General features: G+C 38.7%; 1 protein-coding gene across 1 annotated transcript; it reads left to right on the forward strand.

Moving 5' to 3' along the window:
- Positions 1 to 3,952: 3,952 nt before the first annotated feature.
- On the forward strand, positions 3,953 to 23,634 carry LOC144631381 (voltage-dependent T-type calcium channel subunit alpha-1G-like). The gene is given in 27 exon segments (XM_078489804.1): positions 3,953 to 4,190; positions 4,890 to 4,984; positions 5,518 to 5,692; positions 6,064 to 6,190; positions 6,192 to 6,344; positions 6,799 to 6,891; positions 7,178 to 8,449; positions 8,796 to 8,947; positions 9,096 to 9,393; positions 10,007 to 10,165; positions 11,274 to 11,963; positions 12,085 to 12,161; positions 12,424 to 12,547; positions 13,463 to 13,531; positions 14,126 to 14,278; positions 14,280 to 14,311; positions 14,843 to 14,969; positions 16,132 to 16,254; positions 16,494 to 16,583; positions 17,282 to 17,477; positions 17,850 to 17,998; positions 18,720 to 18,829; positions 19,191 to 19,324; positions 20,157 to 20,227; positions 21,046 to 21,124; positions 21,790 to 21,911; positions 22,188 to 23,634. Coding segments are annotated over 27 exon segments (5,709 nt in total). The 5' UTR covers positions 3,953 to 3,966; the 3' UTR covers positions 22,803 to 23,634.

A 23,634-nucleotide genomic window follows, 5' to 3' on the forward strand; every position in this document is an offset into this window, starting at 1 on the left:
TATTAGCCCCCCATTTTCATTCACCACATTGACTTTTTAATTATGGATAAGAAGCATTAACACATTAAAACTCCCCTTTATTCTTTGATATGTACCCTAACTGATATATGGTTTGAAATAAGCCCCCCCACCCCTTCTATTAAGGTCCACTCCAGCGCCCTCAAAAGGTTTTCAAAAGAAAGAAGTCCCTGGGTCTTTCAAGAGCTTGTACGGTAGTAAAAGTTACCCACAACTCTTCATAAGAATTCATTGGGTACCAGGCCCGCACGCGGAGACCAAATTATTTCCTTGCAATGCCCGACAGACCGTCTCAAGATATTATAGTAATGGGCTCCTGACGGTATATCGCCATGGCCTCGTTATCTTATTTGTTAGAATTATAGCGTATAGGCGACAAATATTTTTATCACAGAGGAAATTTTCAAAACATGATTAACATGCTAGTTAGTCATTGAAAACCGTAATTTTCAATGCAGTTCACACCCGACATGAAGAAAAAGTGTTGCTTTTATGGAAATTCAACCAAAGGAACATAATTGTTTAGAAAAAGCTGGATGTTCAGCATTATAAAATATGTTAATCTCTCGTACAGCCTTCTACCGCACGCCGATCTGTTTACTTTCATTTGTGTTTTTGTTATTAAATGATTTTCTGCGCTGACCACCGAGAAAGAGAAAAACTAAAACTTGTATTCAGAAAATAAATTCAAAACGCAGCAAATTAAAATCGAAAATTGCTAAAACATACAATTCTGCCAGAAAGTCAGCTGCAATTAACTTGAAGACTGGCATTGGCTCACTTTGTTAGATTCGACTTTCATTTATCATTATGATTACCATATCGTAAAGTAAACTTTTTTGTTTTATAGCCGGTAATATGTTAATTATTTTTCGGCTTGGCATTTGAGCAAAATTTTCACCGAGCAAATCGACTAGAAACCCACTCAATGGAAAAATGGATGGGAATTCAAACACGTTTAGTTGTAAGTGCTGCAAATAGGGTTTTAATATCATGGGAAATGACACAGCAGCTGGCGTCTTTGTTTAACACCAAAGTTACCTAAATGGCCATTAAATTCTAGGTTTAAAAGGCCTCGATTTTGTGCAGGTTTAATTTTCATAAAAGTGCAGTCGATTTCAGCGTCGGAGACATTTCCCCGACGCTTTTAAGTGAATTTCATTTTCAGTTATTGTTGCTTCATCTGCGGCTTTAGTTTACGCCAAGGCGTCAAATCCAACTAGTATATTAATGTTTTGAATATTTTGTTATTGCTAGGAGATGTAGTTTCCTTTCACGAGGAAAATTGAAAGTCCACATATGACGCACATTGCGCCGGATGTACCAACAACGTCTGTTTTTGTGATAAACATCATGGAAAAAGCAAGTGAGGGATTTCCAAACGTGCGAACATTCCATTTATCAAGGTAAACCTGCGAAATGACCACTTTTACGGCTGAGCTACCACTTGACAAAACAAATGCCGGCTTCTGACAATATGGAGGAAAACCTCGCGACAAACGATGTAAAAACGTCAACACAAGATGACATCGACGGGAGCTCCGAGTTTGAAGCCGTCTCTTGCTTTGTTATCTCTAAGAACAGCAAAGCAAGACGCTGGATGATTCAACTGATAAAATGGCCATATCCTTTTATATATATCTAAAAACTTAGCAATTGCAGTTTACAAGTAAAATTCTGTGTTTATAATTTAGACTTTTTGGGATCGGACGAAACGCGCGCGCACTTTCCTACAAATTGACATTTCTGTTTAGTCACAGTAGAATATAACGGCGAGTTAATGTCTGAAGTAGGAATATACACTTGCGATAGATATCAATAGCCAGCGATTGCGATATAATTTGCTATCAGAATCAGTTAAATTCTCCTGATCTCAAGCGAGGATGTTTAATCTGGCTTAATTTTGCCATCAACCTGCTAGCGCGCGCAAAGAAAGCGTATTTAACGATTTTAAAAGATGTGTGTTTACGCTCGCTTTGGAAACGTCCTTTTAATTCTGAGAGTACCATTAAATTGAATGCTCTTACAAATAATAAAATTAGCTTTCGTATTTCTGTTTAATTCTGCACAATTTTCTTCGGGTATACGACATATTAAATACAATTATCAGCTAAAACTTGGCTAGTAGTTTTTTCAAAAAAGGTGCATATATATTTTGATTTTATGACTCTGTTTTAAAGTAAGTTTCTACTCATTTCAATTGGTTTCCTTTGATATATCAAAACAACATTTATTGCTCATAACTCACAGCACGCAATTGCGAAATCATTTCTAATTTAACTTTTGATTTATACAACCTACTCCCCTGTCCCCTGTTAAGTTTTCAGAACAAACTTATTCAGCAGTGAAGAGGAATCTTCTTTTTAAAATACAAAAGAAAAAACGAAGTTTTACTAACCAGAATAAAGCAATAAATTGAAAAAAAAATAATTAAAATTGTATATATTTATCGGTATATATCGAAAAAAAATAATTTCTTGTGAAATTAAAAGGTCGACGTAATTCGTGTGGTCTGTGTGACTTTCAGAAATCTCTAAAACGGAGACAGGAAAAAATAAAAAAATTATCAACCACTTGATATGAATTCATCTTAACTATAGCACGCAACGTGGGCTTATAAATTGAAAAATGTTTTATCTCTTACAAGCTAAATGATATTTTGGATTGATAGATCTCAGGCATGACCGCAGTTTAGATCAGTAGCAAATTGCTTTCATCTTTTTAAAAACGATATTAATTCTGCATATGTCAGTCAGTTGGCGCCGAACTACAAACATTTGAATGACAATTAGCAGCTAATAGTTTCGCAATTTTGCTGCAATTAGTGAAATGAGCAAAAATCACGTTTCTTTTTACGCAAATAGAATACTCATTTTCTATCCACTTTCGATTAATAGCTTACACTCCACTGATATCATTGTTGTTGTAAACATATTCTCTAAAGAGGGTTGATGTTGGAACATTAAATTCACTTTCACAATTTATCAGGTAAACAACGGAAAAATATAGCATTATTTTTTTATCAATCAGTTCAAAACACCAAAATAACACATTCTTTACATTCCGAGAATGTTTATCGCATGAAAAAAGAATGACTTATGTCTTTCTTGATGTCCCAAAGAATACTTGATGACAAAGTTACATTTTATTAAGGTCTAGCTATTAAGATCGTCTCGTATGCAATCGGCTGCACGCGCATATATCTCACATGACGACACATCCGTTGTGCAAATTCACTGAATTATCTGAGTGATCTATTTTTTAATACAAGGACCTTTCTGAACGTCATTTCGTTTCATGAAGCTTTTGTATCCTCTTTTGTAGTCGCCCACTCGTTTAGTCAGAGGGCGAATGCCCTCGTTATTCGACTATAATCGTCGAAAGACAAATTCTGGCAAGTCTGCGAAGGTTGCCAACGCCAACCACTTTATGAACTAAACTCCTTTAGCCATTAGCCGGACTCCTCGGTCAGCCTTAGGTCGGCAGCCAGATTCGTTCCCTGTTGCAGCGTGATAATCAATGATGATTCGATGCCATTGGAAACGGCGTGTGCAACGCTCCCGCCAAAACTAACGCCACCTTTATATGCAAATACTCGTCTTAAATCACTTCAATTTAGTGAAATCGCCGAGTCACTTAAAATTGTTAGCGCCGTATACTTTGGGCCCGTAAAGTTAATTGAAAGAATTCGTTCAGCGACTTCGCTCTTGCAATTTCAATTCAAGGCAATGGAAACCCGAAGTGGCCTTGGGGGAAGCTTTGGCGTTTCGCGGCTATATGGTTTCGAGATAAGCTCTGATAACTTCGCTCTTTAGCTAGATTGATAGAATGATTAGTACACTTCACTGCGCGCGGGAGTAGATTTACTGAGTTTGATGCTCATGACAATAAATAATGCTAACAGGCACTCTTCCTTAACACTATCGCACATGGTTCGAGCGCATCAGTATGTCTGTAATCCTCATCAACTGTGTCACATTAGCCATGTACAATCCGCTTGACAAAGACTGCCACTCCACTCGGTGCCAAGTGCTCGAGAACGTTGAACATGTGATCTTCGCTTTCTTTTTCGCTGAGATGGTGATCAAGATGTTTGCAATGGGTGTCACTGGAAAGAAAGGTTACTTACAGGACAAGTGGAACAGACTGGACTGTTTTATTGTGATTATTGGGTAAGACTGGCCGAGTAAGGTTGGGTCGGGGAGGAAAGAGTATGCAATTAGCTTTCATGGCGTACAGATCGAGTGTAGCACGTGGTCCCTACATCATAAAAGAGCTTAACCAAATATTTTCTTGTTCCTCGCGACCCATTTACTCATTACATTTAGGGCTTGATTTGGCTAGGAAGTTCAACTTTCTTTCACACTGCAAAAGCCTGTGGCTAAAGAACGAGAAAATATTTGGTTAAGCTCTTTTATACGCCAAATATTAAGGGTTCCAATGGCCCACACTGGTTGAACGGTCGCTGAACAATTATTCAATTATCTCTTAAAAATTGGCGTATGAAATAGCTTAACCAAATATTTTCTCGTTCCTCGCGACCCATTTAGTCAATACATAATATGTTATAGTTAAGGATTGATTTAGCAAGAAAATTCAATTTCTTTCACACTGCAAAAGTCTGTGGCTATAGTTGTTTTGTTTGCATGTTTAGTTTTTGTCTTGAAACTTAAAATCGAGTTGGAAAATTCGTGCTCCATGCCACCTTTGTCTTACGTTGCAGCAAGCTTTTGTAACATGAACTGGGGCCGTATAAAATAGCATAAAGGTTACTTGAATGGTGAAATTGATTTAACTTAGTTTAAAAAGTTATTAATAAGTACATAAAAACTCGGATGTTGTTTGTTGTTTTTTGCTGTGACATTTTTCAGCTTGATCGAGAAAGCAATAAAAAGGGGCAACTATCTTACCATCATACGGGCATTCAGAGTTCTGCGACCGCTTCGGGCCATCAATAAAGTTCCAAGTAAGTACATCACTGTACTGATCTAGTTTAACCGGTTTGATGCATTATTGCTGACATGAATGTCATGATACGCTCGAATTATCTGAGAGCGAGGTCTATTATCAGGATATTTGCTTGAGTACACATGATTAAAAGATATCTCGAGGTCTTCCGAAAATCTTCGTGAATATTTGAAAACTCTTCGAAATTCTCCAAACTTTTGTGAGAAAAAATTCTTTTCAGTAAGACCAGTCTATCCGAGGTCGGCCAGCATGAATTAAAACTTATGTTACCTTCATAAATGTTTGGAAGACCTTGATTAATTTCCTTTTGCTATTGGAAAGTCTTCGATTGACTCTATAGAACCTTTGACTTTTGTCATTGAAGTTTTTAAACTTCAATGAGCCTAATTAAAATTAGGCTCATTGTCGTTGTGTAAACGTATTATAACGTTGGTGTTGCTGCCGTATTTCCATGAATGTCTTGCAGTATCCTTTATATCTCTTATACCTCTCTTATCTCAACTTACGACGTTTTGTGGTCGTTTTTAACAGGTATACGGATTCTGGTTACCCTCCTTCTTGACACGCTTCCAATGCTTGGCAATGTTCTTCTTTTGTCCTTCCTCATCTTCTTCGTTTTCGGTATCATCGGCGTACAGCTATGGCAAGGAAAGCTAAGAAATAGATGCTTTACCACCTTCTCAGAGGATTCGGCCTTCTTTACCAGGTAAAGCTCATTCCTGCATGGGCTGGGATGATCTATTGATTGGTGGCGGCGCATATTTCTGATTTCTGTAGGACTGTGCTAATCTTGTAAGTCTTGTAAACCGGAGGTCTCGGGTTCAGCCGGGCCCTCCGTCCTGCCACTGGCTAGATTTGTAGTCCCGAGCTCAACTCCTGGCCTCAACCATGCCATAGAAAAAGCGAACTGGTCAACTTTCTACCAGCTCTGAATGTTATCAGTATCTAGTTCATTTCAAAAAAAAATATATATATATATATGTATATATATGGTTTATTGGATGCCAGAAATTAGCAGCTCTTATAAAAGAGATAACAGTTGTTGATGGTTATATTTTTTTCTTTCCACGGTTTTAGATATAACAGGTCAACGTTTTACCAACCATCCTTCCATAACCCAGATTTCGTCTGCTCTGAACCAGGGGATCACGGTACCAGTGAGTGTTCTGATATCAAGCCGTATTACCTGGGCAATACCGAGTGCCATTGGTTCCTTTGAAAATAACTCCGTTGTGAATACCTCAGTCTGTACAAACTGGAATCAGTACTATATCAACTGCACACCTAACGGACCAAACCCATTCTACGACACAACTTCGTTTGATAATATTGGTATTGCATGGATGGCTATTTTTCAGGTGAGGAAATGTCCCAGGAACTTATAAGAGAGGCGAGATCATTTTTCAGATATTAAATCTCGAGTATTGCAAGAGCAATATGGTTCCATCAGCATTGGCGCTTAACTTCGTTTTTTCCCTGTGAAGCCAGCAGTATTGCTACTTTACCCCGCTTGGATGGGATGCTTGTCTGTCGCAGGTTTCCCCAACTACTTTCTTTAGGTTGCCCTAACTTTTCACCGGTGCCAGATTTTAACCCCTGGTTGGAGAGAAGCATGCATGTTTTGCGAAAGTCAGGTCTCTTAACAATGAGCGCAACACAATGACCCCGTCCGGGGCTCAAGAACAACAATAACAATAACAACAACAACAACAATAACAACAACTCCACCAACAACAATACCAAAAATAAAAGCAACAACTCAAATCAACATCACACAATATTTACCTTCTGTATTACCTTTCGTTACGACAGGTTATTACCTTGGAGGGATGGTCAGATATCATGTATTTTGTCCAAGATTCTCACAGCTATTGGAACTGGATATACTTTGTTGTACTCATAGTGGTAAGAATGCAAATTAAAATAGCTACCCATGTGATTAACCTGTTTGAAGCCACAGTTTAACGTTCATTTAATTTCCGTTGTTCCTTCCTCCCTTACTCTCTGCCTGCCTGTCAGACTGAGCTGCCAGTGTGCCAGCGTGCCAGTCTGCCAGCCTCCCAGTCTGCTGCCTGGCTTCCTCCTTCCCTCTTCCTCACGTCTTTACTTCGATCGATCAACCTGCCATTAGGTCGCTCTGTTGCACAATTCAAGTCAGTCATTGATTTAACGCTTTTCTATTCATTTCTAGATGGGATCTTTCTTCCTTGTGAACTTGTGTCTGGTTGTAATCACCATGCAATTCCAGGAGACTAAAGCGCGTGAGATAGAATTGATGGAAAACAGCAAAGATGAATCGCCACTCCACTCCTCAAAGCCTTTGCAAAAGTTGTTGAAATTGATACGAACGTTTTTCAACGGCAAGCCTCAAGAGAAGGGACACGTTCACCACCACCATCACCACATTTATCATCATCACTATTTTCATCACCATTTGTACAATTGCTTTGTGCCACCTTCCCCAATTAGTGATCCTAACTTCTTTCCTTCATCAGAGGTGCCAAAAATAAAGGTTGAGAAAGAAGGAGCATTGCCTTCTCCCACAAACTTCGTCGAAGAATCTGGAGTGTTGCAAGATTTCCTTGCCCCTCCAGAACAAGCTTCTAGAAGAAGCTCTAAAACTTCTGTATGCTCACATACTCTTTCAATTCACGCGGAAACATCCTCAGCTGTTTCCATCGAAGAAATCGTCGCACAGGCAAGGACAAGCGTAACTTTAAACATTCCTTCACCAACAACTGGTTTCTTCGCGTTTTCATCTAGCAACAGTGCAAGCAGAAAAAATTCTCGCTCTGGAAAGGCAGAAGTCTCTGCTTCCACAACAGTGTCAGCGGAAATTAATCCACAGCATGCGCACGAAAGTACTCAATCGCACGATAAAGACACTGAAAACACAAAGGAGAGTAAGGAAGACCGGAAGTTATCAGTTAGACGAAAAGACAAAGAATTGTTGAAGCATCGACGTTTTAGTCAGCCAGCACACGTAAAGTTGACTCGCACTCGATCACCTGGGATTTCTTCTTACAATCCGTCAGAACTATTTGACGAAGAAATTGGAAATTTCAGTAAGAATGAGATCAATCCCGAAAAGGGAAACATGAATGTTTTGTCTACTTTAGACGTTGACGCAGAGGAGGAAGACGTAAAGAGAGACTCGCCGTTCAAGGAATTGGCTTTGGAGAGTTGGGACAAGGAATGCCAACCTGAGGACAATTCTAGTAAGGATATAAAAAGACCTTCCTTGAAACGTCGACATATTTCTACGCAGAGTGAGGATGATATGTTTGAAAGTCTATTTAACTTAAGACAGAGTGCAACTTATGACGTCACAACGAATCGTGGACCTTGGCAGAGGTTGAGAACTCTTTGCAGGAAGGTTACCGAGAGCAAACAGTTTACGTTTTTTATTATGAGCGCCATTTTGTTGAACATGATTTGCATGGGCCTTGAACATTACCGGCAGGTAAGAGTGATATATTTTACTCCGAATCAACTTGCAAGTTTTCTCATTTTACAGCGAGCTAAAGTTCATGCATTCCTTTGCTTCTAAATAAGAGAATCGGAGTCACAGCAGCTGCAAATCTCCCTAAACCCTATCAAGCATGTAAGACATTAAAACAGCGGTTAACTAGCCATTTTCTTAGGGTTCGGCGTGTATGGAATATTCAAATTGTTTTTACTGTTATTCTCGGTTTATCGCCTACAGAACGGGTAATTCCGACAAATGTGGAAGACTACAATAATCACTGAATCGTTGCCTAAAAAATTAGTAGTTGCTTCACAAATAACTTTCAATGTTTTCTTCGCAGCCAGAGAGCCTGACTGTCGCACTGGACACGTTAAACATTATTTTCGTGTCCATTTTTTGCGTTGAGATGATAATAAAGTTACTGGGGTATGGCGTAACTTCGTACCTGAGCCAGGGACAAAATGTATTCGATGGAATCATTGTCATTGTAAGGTAAGTCTGTTACACGTCTTCATTTTCTCCACGTTATTTCTAGGTAAAAATATTTAAGTTAGAACTGTTTGCCGTTCTTTTTATACTTTAATTTGGCGTTGATCTCATTGGAATGAAGTTCATTTTTTTCTGTATTTTTATTTTGCAGTATCTGTGAAATCCTACTCTCTCAAGGAAATTCAGCCCTTTCAATATTTCGGAGTATCCGGTTACTCCGGATTTTTAAACTGGTCAGACCGGTTCGATACCAGTTGCTAGTCGTCGTCAAAACTATGACGAGTGTCATGACGTTCTTCGGCCTGCTGTTTCTTTTTATATTCGCGTTTGCAATTCTTGGAATGAATCTGTTTGGTGGAAAGTTTAATTTTGAGAACGCTGAAGGAAAAGAGGTGACCTCTCGCAGCAACTTTGACAACTTCCTCTGGGCAATGGTAACTGTGTTTCAGGTATGTGTTTTTTTTTTCACGTGGGCACCTTTCGATACCTATTAACGCCTGTGTTTTGGACGCAAAACCACTCCCACTTAAAAGCCTTTTAACATGGAGAAAGGTTGTTATGGCAGGAGGGTTAACTTTTCCATCACCGAGCCGTCTTTTCTTGAGGGGTCCTTGTTGACCAAGCCAAAAACTGGCCCTCGTGGTTTCCTCTAAGTTCTAGAGCCTTAAGTTATAAAGTAACTTAATCGTTTTGGATTAGCCCCAAGTACTTAGTTTTAAGCTTAGTTTTTCAAGTATTATTGGTATTATTGTTCTTAATATATCCTTAACATTGTTTAATTTAAATTTTTTTTTTGGGGGGGGGGGTACGCTTTGTTTCCAGTACACCTTGGCTAGTTCCTACGTGCTTCGTGTTTCAATAAATGATCGTATTGTAGATCTATTGTATTGTAATTGATTTTGACTTGCTGAGGATGCTCAAAATGCCAAAGCAATTGCCCGTGGCTAGCAACGCTTGAAATGCACCCCGAAAAAAGATTCACATTTACTTAAAACGAGTTTGCCCACTATAATGACGCCGAATTTCGTTTGACATTTGAATGTTTTTTTTTTCTTAAAACAGATCTTAACTCAAGAAAACTGGAATCAAGTGATGTATGACGGCATGCGCGCTACGAACAAATGGGCGGCGTTGTATTTTACCGCACTCATGGCTGTTGGTTATTACGTGTTATTTAACCTACTGGTCGCCATACTTGTAGAAGGATTCACAAATTCAGGGGTATGTTACAAGCATTGACCATAGTTGAGCCCCTCCCAGGGGGTTTCAGGGAATTAACAACGGAACATGGCTATAAAATAACCGGGAACATTCGAACATAAGGAAAATGTAGCTGGGAACACGGGAACAAAAGCTGTGTTTCTGATATTTTAGGGAACAGGGATTACAAAAAATCGACAGTACTTTTAGGGAACAAGGGACCACAAGGGAAGATTTTTTGGGGGTTAAGGGAATTTTTTTTTAATTTTTATTTTTTTTTTTTTTTTTTTGGTTTTTTTTAAAAATTTTGGGGTTTTTTTAAATTTCGCTTGGGGGGGGGGGGGGGGGGTTAAAAAAAAAAAAAAAAAAAAAAAAAAACCCCCCCCCCATTCATTTAACTCAAATCTAAAAAATTCAAATCAAATCTTTTGAAGTGATTGCCGCAGAGTTGCAGACGACCAATAAACAATAATTAAGTGAGGACTTTTTTTAAACATAACATAAACTTTATTTTCTCTCGAATTTTAGAGAAGCTCAAGTTATAGCTAATATCTTTAATATTAGTGCAGTAATGTCTTTGAGAATACAATAATAAAGACTACAATAGGTTACAAAAATACGTTACACGTTTAGAAGAAACTAATATTTAAAAATACATAGCGAAAAAAATGTATATATATAAGCAAAAAGCGTCTGATCAAACCCAGAACCAAAAACACGGCATTGACATGTGGTCAACCATTACAAATATAAATGGCATATAATAAATCAATCAGAAATCAAGCAAAACTGTGCAATGGATGCCAAGCGTGGGAAAATGTTAAAACAGAGGCAAGCGCGGAAAAACATGTAACCACGATGTGCCAAGCACGAAAAAAAATTGTAACCGGCGCCAGGTGTGTGAATTGCAATCCAAAGCCGCTTTATAAGACCACAATTACCTTTTTAAAAGGTGATTCTGGTCTTATCAAGCGGTTTTGATTGCAAATAAGTATCTGCCCACCTTCCCACACCTTAAAATATTGTAAGTCAGACTGCGAGCAAACATCAAAGCATTTTAACTGTTTTGTTTAAGGTTATCGTTAAAAAAGTGTTTGACTAATCTCAATCGCTGTTTCTTATCCCGTAGAAACGAAAACCAATGCAAGAGAACAGAAAAGAAAATATTGGCAAAAATCCAACCAAATCGCCAATAAGAAACTTTGAAATGCCCCATATTTTGGTCTCCAGGCAAGACTCTCAAGAATCATGCCCCGGGAGTTGTAACCCGGAGTCAACCCCAGATTTTTGCGGTCACGGAGTGCGAAACGCGTTGGGGACAACTTTTCAATTAAAATCGAACTTCACGCCGAGTCTTTCCTTGGCACCGCTAGAACCATTAGAAACTAAGAACTCAGTCGCTGTTTTACAAATAAAGGAAGCTAACTTGACAATGCCGCAGCTGAAAAGAATGCGACAGGCATCAAAGTCGATCAAACGAAGGAAGGAAAGAACTTCTACAAACACGTCAGATTGTGGTGACATCGAGCCGGAGTTTTCCGCGTATAATCCAGGGTTTCTTACGGACGATTTAGAAACAAGAGACATCTCAAATTTTGAGACTTTGGAATCAGAGAGAAATATCGAGGTTCCCTCCAAGAGAACCTCTGAACTCACGTGGAAAATTGAGTCTTCGGCAATTGCTGACAGGAGGTCACGTTCGAGCCAATCAGAGGCGTCAGTAACAACATCTCGGCCAGAGTCACCCCAGATAGTGTTCCAGGAAAATAACAGCGAAGACATTTATCAGCTACGAGAATTTGCTGTTCCCAAAGCTCAGGTATAAACCGGAAATGACGTTTGCTTATATGTACAGACAGCTCTATTTTTTGCTGCCAAGTAAGACTCGTTTTTTATTTTATAACTTTTGTGTTTATTTATTCTTATCTTCTGTGTTGAAGGCTAAGAAAAGGAAAGTTCCAAAGATCACCAAAATGCGATCAGACTGGTCCCTGTTTTTGTTTCCTCCCTCAAACAGGTAAGGTGCCGTATGACAATCAGGTGTGAACGTTTCAGTTTTTATTTTGAGTTCTTTGCATAAAATGCTGAAAAGTGTTTCCCTCTGCTCTACCGTCGATTGTTTGCTGATGGAGATGTTCAACTTGACGAGAGATTACTTCATAAAGCAGGGCAAGGACCAATTTGCATGGCCCACTTCAGCGAAGTATCTTTTCAGAAACAATTGTTTGTACCGTCCAGGGAAACCGTCCAGTCTGATCCATCTATCATTATTCTTGCAGACTTCGTCGATTTCTAACTGCTCTATGTGAACACAAGTACTTTGACTACGTGGTTCTGTTTTTCATTCTCATAAGCTGCGTGGTCCTGGCACTAGAAGAACCTAACATACCATCACATCACCAGGTGATGACTCATTTTTCCCTAGTTACTATTCTCTTGCGGGCTAAGGCTATTTTAAGGAGGGATGTGTGATAAATAACTAACTTTAGTTTGAAAACTGAACCTAATAAGACAAGGAGGAAGCGTGGCGAGTGGTTAGGGGTGGTGTTTTTGGGGTCCCCGGTGCTCCTTTTTTTGTTTTTTTTTTTTTTTTTTTTTTTTCCCCAAAAAAAAATAAAAAAAAAAAAAAAAAAAAAGGTGTAACATCATGTGCAGTAAGGAAACGAAAACACCGGGTATAAATTGGCCAGCCGCATTGCCATGAATATTTTGGCGTCTAAGGTGGTGGTTACTCCCAGGCAGCCGACTTTTTGGATTTAACTTCAGACTTCAGACTTCAGACTTCAGACTTCAGACTTCAGACTTCAGACTTCAGAATTCAGACTTCAGACTTCAGACTTCAGACTTCAGACTTCAGACTTCAGACTTCAGAACAGACTCAGACTTCAGACCAGACTTCAGACCAGACCAGACTCAGCTCAGACTCAGACCAGACTCAGACCAGACCAGACCAGACCAGACCAGACTTCAGATCAGACTTCAGAATTCAGACTTCAGACTTCAGACTTCAGACTTCAGACTTCAGACTTCAGACTTCAGACTTCAGACTTCAGACTTCAGAATTCAGACTTCAGACTTCAGACTTCAGACTTCAGACTTCAGACTTCAGACTTCAGACTTCAGACTTCAGACTTCAGACTTGAACTTCCGAGAAGAAAAATGCTGGTGATGAGGATGATTGACAAGGGAGGCATAAGTAAAACAAAAGACAATTCCAAAGTCTCGCGTACGTTTTAAAATTTTAGTATGACTTTAATACAATTAATCAATCGATTTTTTTTACCTATTTACCTATGTGTTTTTTTGTCTTTTCTGTAGAAACGCCGGATAATCGACATTGCAATATTGGTACTGACCATCATTTTTAGTCTTGAAATGATGATAAAGGTAAATTTCCGTGAAGACTATTTTAATAAAAGATCATTTAGTGACTTATTAATAAATACGTTGACGAAGATAGCCCATGTCTTGTCTTCCTATCCAAATTTGGCTTAAATGACAGATGTAACTGAAGAAGAGCAAAAGACCATCCAAAATGAAGAATAAATTATTTGGGCTCCAAAGGGTTAAAATAATCATGCACTTTGATAAGGTTTTGGCTGTTACTGGTGAGGATCGCATCAAACGCAATGGAGAGTCGGCAGGGATATTATTGAGGAGGGTTTATTAAGTTTCTTGCTACCGTTTGACTGCAACTCTCCATGCACTCTCATAGACTGTCGTGCGTCCTTATTGGAATTGAGATGTTTGAACTTGTTCATATTTTCATGATAGTTGACGAAAGTTTCCCCTAATTTTTTTTCCTTTCATGTCAACTCTAGATCTCGAGTACTCTCAACTCGCTAGAAGGGGCGCTGATTTTAGTCGAGAGTAGCAAAGAGAGCTCCTGTCAAACTCTCATTCCCCATTACTTGCACCAGTCCTTGTTCTTGTATGATTTCGTCCTAATGAGAAACTTCTCATCTTCTTACAACCACACAGATTGTAGCTCATGGTTTTGTTCTGGGCCCTGGGACCTACTTGAAGGACAGCTGGAATGTTCTAGATGGAATCCTTGTGCTCTTTTCTTGGATTGACGTCATCATAACGTACAGTTCTGACACAGCACCTGAAGTACTTGGAGCTCTCAAGGTCTTTCAGGGCACTGAGGACTCTTAGACCACTGAGGTTAGTCTGCGAATTGATTTAAATTAATTTATCCTGCACAATCAAATCAATTTAATCGAATGACTTCGGTTGCAAAATAAAGCAAACAAGAAAATTGCTAAAATGGAACAATCATCATCTATCGATAGTCAAACATCTTTATCCTCTCGACCTATTAGTATACTTTTAATTAGAAGACAGTCAGGGTATTCTAATGAAGATCCGTGAATATGATTGGTTCCGGTTTGACGTTGTTTATCTGCTGTCATTAAAAACTAGTCATGGTTTATTGCAGTTTCTGAGTTTTAATTGATTTGCAGGCCATGGTATATGAGCTCATGTACCATGGACCACTAGTACTAATATAGTAGGTGTACGCTTTAGAGAGAACAGTTGGGGAGTTCACATATTACATTTACGCTTGTTGGATATGAGGTAGTGATAGTCAAATCGGCGCTACGCACCTCGTTGGCTATCTATCATCTCAGATCCAACGCGCAGTCATGGAAAGATTGTTAATTGGTCTAAACATATCGCTGATATTTCTAACAGGATGATTCGTCGAGCTCCGGGCTTGAAGTTGGTTGTTCAAACTCTTCTTTATTCACTGAAACCGATTGGAAATACTGTTCTGATCGCTGCCATTTTCTTCGTGATGTTTGGAATTCTAGGTGTTCAGGTAAGTGTTTGAACTCAAAAGCCGCTAGTCGTAGTTCTTTCGGCCTAATCTTCGGCCGCTAGTCGTAGTTCTTTCGGCCTAATTTCGGCCGCTAGTCGTAGTTCTTTCGGCCTAATCTTTCGGCCTAAACAAAAGTGACAACAGATAAGATTGATGCAGACAATAGTTGTCTGAACTCAGAACTGAGTGTTTTTAGTGAAATGCTCTGTACACATCTGACACGATATTATATACTGCGAGAAATGATATCACACCATCGCACACGTTGTCAGTCTTATCAAAAGCTCATCCGGGAGCTCGAAATACATGATATGATTGCGATGGCTTCGAGCTGCTAAAGTAACTAAACCGAGGCGAAATGGCGAAGTCAACTAGATTCTTTACTCGATCAAGATGGCGGGCAAAACGCTACACACGATTCGCAATGTACGACGGCACCAGATAATAAGTGTTACCGGAAGTCTGTACACCGCTGGCAACCGGAAGTACAAAAGTCACTAACTAAATACAGTGGAACCCCAATATAACGATATGCCAAGGGAGCAGTAAAATAATATCGTTATATCGAAGTATCGTTATATCGAAACTCCCGATATTACGATATGGCCGTAAAATTTTCGTAAAATAACCGAAAATATAGTTATAACGGGGTAACAAGTACTTTTTACTGCATATTAGAGGAGGATAAAGAGAATAATTTTGATAAAAAACTTTGAACACAGTATCATTTTCGTATTGCATCGTACAAAGCTGTTTTTAGAAACGTCAAAGATGACTCGATTACCGTAATGTTATTGCATTAAATTCGATGTTTTGCAAATAAAATGTGACGGTGTACTGATAATATCGTTATATCGGGAGAATTTTACGTTCGGTCCGCTAAATTTTCATCGTTATATGGAAGATCGTTATATCGGGGTTCCGTCCCATACATTTTACTGTAACTTTTGCCGGGACATAGAATATTCATCGTTATATCGGGAATATCGTTTTATCGAGGATCGTTATATCGGGGTTCCACTGTATCATCACAGTGATCTAACCACATGCGAGTATCCCGAATGTTGTCAAAGGTAGACTTGTCTATCTTTACTGGACTTTTGCAAGAGTAATATTTTTTTACAAAAATACTATTATATTATTTTCATTCTTTTCCTTCCAGATTTTCAAGGGTACCTTTCATTACTGCGAAGGCAACAAAAGACACGTGACAAACAAGATCGAATGTCTGAATAGCAGTGGTACATGGGAAAATCACATGTACAATTTTGACAACTTACCCAAGGTAATTTACTGTGTTATTGAAACTTAAACTGCAAATTGAACTGTCTTTCATTCTCCTTGTCTAAAATTAGACTCCTCGTATCAATTTAAATTTAAACGATCAAAAAATCTTACACTTCAGCAAGAGGTCAATGGCTATATACTATTTTTTTTTTTGCCATTTAATTGTCTCCGTTAAATTGTCCCCTTTAAATGCAACAGTAAGTTTTTTTTGTAAAAAGAAATGTCTTTAATTCACAGGCGTTGATATCACTTTTTGTATTTTCCACCCGGGATGGATGGGTAGAAATAATGCACAATGGAATCGATGCAGTGGGAATCGACAAACAGGTACAAAATTTGTCTTAATTATAATTGCCGTATTAAAGTCCAGTTATAAGACTAGGTACTTAAAGCTAGAAAGCATTTTATTTATTCATTTATTTATTTATTTTTATTGAATGAAAAAAAAAAAAAAAAACACACTGCTTACAATAACAAGTACACTACACTTACACTACTGAAAGTGATAAATGATCGTCGCAGTGAATTTCCAATTCAAGCAACCGGAATAAAAAAGCCCGAGAAAAAAAAAACAGGGCCTCAACGGGACTCGAACCCGCGACCCCCGCGACACCGGCGCGATGCTCTACCAACTGAGCTATTGAAGCCACACATTGGGAGCGAGGTCAATTGTTAGTTCATATTTTCCCGTGAGAGGAGTGAAATGATGTAATGTATATGAAATGATTCATATATGAACTGCGGATGGAATAGAGGTAGAGCATCGCACCGGCATCGCGGAGGTCACGGACCCGAACCCCGCCGAAGCCCCGAATCTCTCTTTCAGGCTTCCCCACTCCAAACGCTTAAATTGGAAATTCAGAAAGCATTTTAACTTTATGGATATCTACTATATACATGTAATAGGGCGCAACTATTTGCCGGTAATGACGGCAGCATGCAGTACGCTTCAGTTATGGCCTTTCTTTTTCTTTCTGACTTGTTTGCGTTATCTTTGATGTAATGTTTTGGATTTTTTTTTTCAGCCCATCAAAAACTACCGGGAGTGGAGACTTGCGTATTTCATTCCTTTCCTTATGTTAGGAGGCTTTCTTGTGCTAAACATGATTGTGGGGGTGGTAGTGGAAAACTTTCAGCGCTGTCGAGAAAGACTAGAGGACGAAGAAACACAGAGAAGGCGAAGGAAATTGCTAGAAAAGGCTAAAAATAAAAACCAAGAAGGTAGATATTAGACACTTGTTACCGATTTCCACGAAGGACATTCTTCAAAATTATAGGATATTAGCCGGTCAGTCAGTCAGTCAGTCAGTCAGTCAGTCAGTCAGTCAGTCAGTCAGTCAGTCAGTCAGTCAGTCCACCAGCCAGCCAGCCAGCCAGCCAATAAGCAATTTGGCAGTCACTTTTTATCTGACCGATTAGCGAGTATGTCGATCGGTTGATGCTCCTCTGTCCTTGCGGTACCCTTATGTTCTCGCTGAAAAATGCATGTGGCTCCTGATCAAAATTATCTTAATTAATTTCCTGTCTGTTTTATTTATTTCAGAAGTAGACCAGACTTATTAATTAATTTCCTGTCTGTTTTATTTATTTCAGAAGTAGACCAGACTTATTACGAAAGTTACAGCGCGTGGCGCCGGCGCATTCACGACATGTGCCTTCATCTGTACTGGGACGTGACTATAGCATTGGTGATCTGCCTCAATGTAATCTGCATGTCATTAGAACACTACAAAATGTCCCAGGTTAGAAACAACAGCCTTGTGATTTCTAAGCTCAAAGCACCACTTCTTCCTACTGATAGTCGTATTTTTCTTTCTAAGTGAGTTCTGAGAATTTATGGCAATATCACCTAGTTCATGATTGCCTTTATTATCGTTACCTATTCACTTGAAGATATACTTATATAAATAAAAACCCAGAGTAACATATGGTAGGTAAAGTCTGCATCGAGCCTAGCAACCCATACAGGCCGAAACCTATCCCGGGTTCGGTAGTATGAAGTGACCAGGAGTGTTCATACTCCTTTTGGATTGGATGCTAGTCCATCGAAGGGTTACCACCCAGCATAAGTTTGCCGGTACCCATTTATACACCTGGAAGGAGAGAGGCACTGTGAGAGTTTAATGTGTAGACCAATAACTGACAACACAATGACCGCTCGATCCGGAGTCCTGCGCGACGGTTAACCATTAGGCCACCGCCCCTCCCACAGAGTGAAATATAGAACACACAAAAAGTTCTACTCTGCATTACCCTAGAGAAGGCGTCTCTCGTTTCTTGCTCAGTTCCATTTTCCGCGAGAGATAAGTCTGAGATTCGATCCCAAAAATTCCATACTGATGACATAGCCGTTCAGAGATCTTAAGTTTCTCTGACTAGTTAAATTTGTTACTCGGTTACGATTTACCGTGTGCGAAGGAAACGCAATGGCTTATCGTCTAAGGAGTTCTATTTACATTGCAGACATTTGTAATATTCGTGGAAACTGCGAATTATTTCTTCACTGGTGTCTTTGTGCTGGAGGTGATATTCAAGTTTATCGCCTTTGGATTCGTGCGTTATTTTAAAGATAGGTAAGTTGTCTACCGCATTTGTGAAGTTTACTTAGGCTACGTTTACACTGGTTCGGACCGGAACGGCTTCTGTTTACACATGGAACCGTTTGGAACCGATCCAGGTGTTTACATGGGACCGTTCTGGAACCGGTCCGCAAAGGATTCAATACCGGACCTGCAAAACAGTTAGCCCAGTTTTGGATCCGTTCCGTACCGGTTCCAGAACGGTCCCATGTATACAGAAGGCCTATCCGATCAAGTTTTCGAACCGGATCCATTTGGAACCGTTGATTGCCGTGTAAACATAGCCTTAGATGTCAGTTATAAAAAATCCAGTGTAGCTATCAACATTCGTGATTCATTGTGATTTTATCTACAGGTGGAATATTATTGACCTGCTTATCGTGATTCTCTCACTGGTCGGGATAATAGTCGAGTCTCTGAGCTCCACACGAAGACTGCTGATCAATCCTACAGTTGCACGATCAATGAGAGTGTTACGGATCATCCGAGGTATGCTATAGTTTCTAAAGGTTTCTTAAACTTATTAATAGTTCATCAAGTTAGCTGAAACAAAGAAAATCATAACCGTGAAGGACGTTTGGATAGCTGGTCTTAATAAGCATAGATTATTACAATATTATTTCTCCGTTTACTCCTTAGTTTTTGTTTCGATTGAGAAGATATATCAAACACTCGAGACATTGTTTCATCGGCTATCTAAACACCTCGAATCTCGTCAAAAGTACTCCGCTGTGCGTCGTATTTTCAACTCTCTTCTCGGTGTCTGTGTATCCCGATGAAACACCACACAGTTGTCCAACGTTCAAATTCATCACCTCCAGTTTTCGGCGCCTGACATATGCTCATAGAAAGCATTTATTTAAACAGATACTGCAAACTTTTATAGGAAATTGCCATAGAAATATACAGCCAATAGAATACAGGAAAGCGTTGGACATTCAGACGGTATTCAACCATCAACCTTCCCATCCGTGCGCTGCGATTTATTCTTAACGAATTTCTAGGGACGGCGTTAACTTTTGGCTTTAAAGCATAGTTTTCAGAAATATTTATACAAGACTTTCTCGTGGATACGTTTGGAGGATATCCCACTAGTCACTGTGTATTTGCGCTGCGTTTACCACTGTGCGCTGAAAGGCTCTGTGTATACCGAGAATTCATACAAGTTGCTCGTGCGGCATATTCTCATAGAAAGTACCACTCGAAAGCGTTGCATAACTAGTAATATATAAATTTTTAAGGTGTTAACCGTAGTTAAGTGGCTTTTGCCCATAATCCTTCAAATAACGGTTGATTTTTTTACCATACGTTTGAATTTTAGTGTTGAAGCTCGTAAAGCTAGCCAAAGGAGTCCGTTCTTTACTGGACACACTCTTTGAAGCTCTTCCTCAGGTTTGTCGCATCTCTTGATTGATATTTTGTGGACAAAATGAGGTGGCGGGGGAGGCGATATGCTTGCGCTCAGGAATTTTTGCTGAATTAATGCCGCTTGCAACTGGAGTCTTATCGTATACCCGTAACTCCTGGACTCCTTAAACCTTGGTACCCTTAACCGTGGCAAAATTAAAGTCAGGTTCTAAAACGTCACCCATCTTGATAGCTCACCACATGCTGAACGAGTTGCATTTGCCTCAGATTCAAAATGGGCGTGGTGCAAAACAACTGACGTTCATTTTAATTCATACAAAACCTCGTCAGTCAAATGAAAAGCATTGAAACAGTGGTCAAAATCTTAGATAGCATTTAAAAATGCGACCTTAGTAGCCTAATGGAGTTTGAGGGAGAGCGTTTGTTTGATGTGAAGCTGAAAGCAACTACAGGACAATTATCATGCACGTCTAAGTGAAGGCTTAGTTGAAATTCTGCAATGTAAACTATATGAGCTTCAGTTTACCACGACCGCGTTAAAACGTAGTGTTCGCAGTCCAGGTAACTCAAAGTGACTATTAGGCCGGCCTAAACCTCGACTAGCAACGTACTCCCCGAGACGGAAGACAACTTTTTATGAGCGAATTGTTTTGAATTTATAAAGGTTGCATTCTATCATATTTCATCCTTTGCCCATAAACTTTTTAAAGCAAAAAGGGATGTTATCATCTCTTGTCTACAGTTTCCCTCGTTCAGACTTATCTTAACAGAATATTACAGAGCAATTAAATTAACTTTTGTGTTTAAACCAAATAATATTGTACTTTATTTTATTTTTTTAGGTTGCCAACCTTGGATTACTTTTCCTGCTTTTATTTTTTATTTATTCCTGTTTGGGTATCCAGTTATTTGGAACACTTGGTGAGTCACACTTATTTCGCAAGGGACGAATTATCTAATATTGACATTGCTCACCGAATCTTGCTGAAATTAATGACCGAATTTAACTTTGCTTTTTGAATGGCTATGTTACAAAGTCAAAAACGAAACAAAAAATGTTAGCAATATCGCGAAAATGAAATCACGGATAAGTTTCTTTGTAACTTGTTTTTCTCCTCAAACTTGTCACAGAGGAAATTGATAGTTGGACTCCTCTCGGTCCTGCTACCATTATTTAAAGCTTTAACGATTCTCTTTTAAAGAAAAACAACATCTTTGTGAGAAATTAAAACGTTGTCACGTAAAATGTAATTTGTGATAATGTTAATTAACATAAATTACTGTTTTGCCGACACGGCCAGAGAATGGGGGGGGGGGGGGTTTTTTTGTTTTTAAATGTTTGTTTTTTTTTTTTTTTTTTTTTTTTTTTTTTTTTTTTTTTTTTTTTTTTTTTTTTTTTTTTTTTTTTTTTTTTTTTTTTTTTTTTTTTTTTTTTTTTTTTTTTTTTTTTTCCCTTGGGGTTTTTTTTTTTTTTTTTTTTTTTTGGTTTTTTTTTTTTTTTTTTTTTTTTTTAATTTTTCCCCCCACCCACTTTTTTTTTTTGTTAAGCTGTTCTAAGCATATCATTTATTTTTTTTTGCGTGCAGAGTGTTCCCCGTCTCAACCCTGCCAGGGACTTGGTCCACATGCGCACTTCAGGGATTTTGGAACTGCCATGTTGACTTTGTTTCGTATAGCAACAGGAGATAACTGGAATGGAATATTAGAGGTAAAAATAGTGTATGACGGAGTATTGCAAATGTCGGATATTGACAATTTTTAACTTAGCGGGCCGTTTTGTCTTACAGAAAACTTTATACATTTGCTAGTCTTCGCTTTGAATGTTATTCGCTTTGGATGTTACTAATGTTGTTTCTATAGATCAAACCTTTTGGAAAGACCTTTGATAAGCCATGATTGTTGTTCGTGCGTTTTCTTGATAGAAAATTATGAAAAAAATCTATTTTCTTTAATCTAAAGTCAACGCTATTTTATTTCTTCCCAGGACACACTACGATCCGAATGCTCCAAAGCAGCCGAGTGTGAAAAATACTGCTGCGTCAGCAAATATACTGCACCGCTGTTCTTCGTGACGTTTGTTCTGGCGGCGCAGTTTGTGTTGGTCAATGTCGTCATTGCTGTTCTCATGAAGCACTTGAAAGAATCTAAAGAAAAGATTGCAGCAAATATGGCCGCTAAAGATTTGGAGAAGAAGCTGAAACTACTGACTATATCGGCGAAGAATTTTATTCGAGCAAAAGCCAAGAAAAGTGAGCTTTCAATCACGAGGCGGCGTTCCATCGTGCAACTTGGTTTGGGAGGAATTGAACTTGCACAGTTAAAAAATTGCGCTCCAGAAAAAACGGTTAACAAATCTTTTCGCGAAGAGTTCGCCAGAGCTGATGCCATCTTTCAAGAATTTTTGCGTTTAAATGCAAACCTGCAAAAAGTTAAGATGACCATCGTCCGTACTGCGTCACACAACGTTCAGGTCACGCCAGTTGATGTCACGCCTTCTGTTCGCCAAAGAAGTAATTCTGTCTGCGGACTAAGGGACAAATCACAAAACAAATCACATTTAAGTAAATTCACTGTGTATAAATCAGGAGCTAAGCTTTAACTCAAGTAACAATTGTACACATTTTAAGATGTATAAATTCAGGTATCCCGGAAAAATCGAGTAAATAGTAAAAATTGTACATATCAATTTAAGATCGATGTCTAAATTAGATATCTCGGAAGACATAAAAATCTGGAACGGCAAATTGCTGAATTGTTTGCGACTGTTTGTGATCATTGAAATACTTGATAACAAGGAACATTTTAACAATGTTTTTTAGAAAAATGAGATAAAACATTAAGTTACCTATAAAGACATGTAACATGATTCCACCTAGGATATGTTTATTAAAAAAATGTAATTTTATCAAGGCTAGTCCTTTCACATTCGTCTTGGTTGAAAAAAATATGACTTGCGTGGGAAGCTATAGCCCTGAAGGAGCGAGAGTATGAAATGAAAGAACTCCATCGAATGACGGTTCATTCCCAGGCTTTAACGGCCGCTCTCCCGCGAGAGCAAGAGGAGGACCAGGGACTAGACTGCGTACAAATTTTTATTTTTTATTTTTGTTAATTTTATTTTCGCAGAGCAGCAGGATTTGTTGTTGTGTTGTGACTAGCTATCACAAGGCCTTCTACTCCTCCGTCTTGTGGTTAACATCTATCGCTCGCAGTTAAGTCGTCATTAAAAAGAGACTATTTTGAGTCAAATGTTTCGGGGTATTTTAGGAAAGAGGAAAATACAAAACAACTTTTCTTGATTGTCAAACGGCTGCAATTCAAGACGTCTATGAATAATTACTCTGTCAATATATATAGACATACAAGTGCTTAAGACATACACGAACAACATTAACTTTATGTGGCTCTCATCTTATCGAGACTTTTCCCGG

Source organism: Oculina patagonica, chromosome 12 (genome assembly GCF_052425735.1).
Source record: "Oculina patagonica isolate OP01 chromosome 12, crgOcupat, whole genome shotgun sequence".
Classification (NCBI taxonomy): Eukaryota; Metazoa; Cnidaria; class Anthozoa; order Scleractinia; family Oculinidae; genus Oculina; species Oculina patagonica.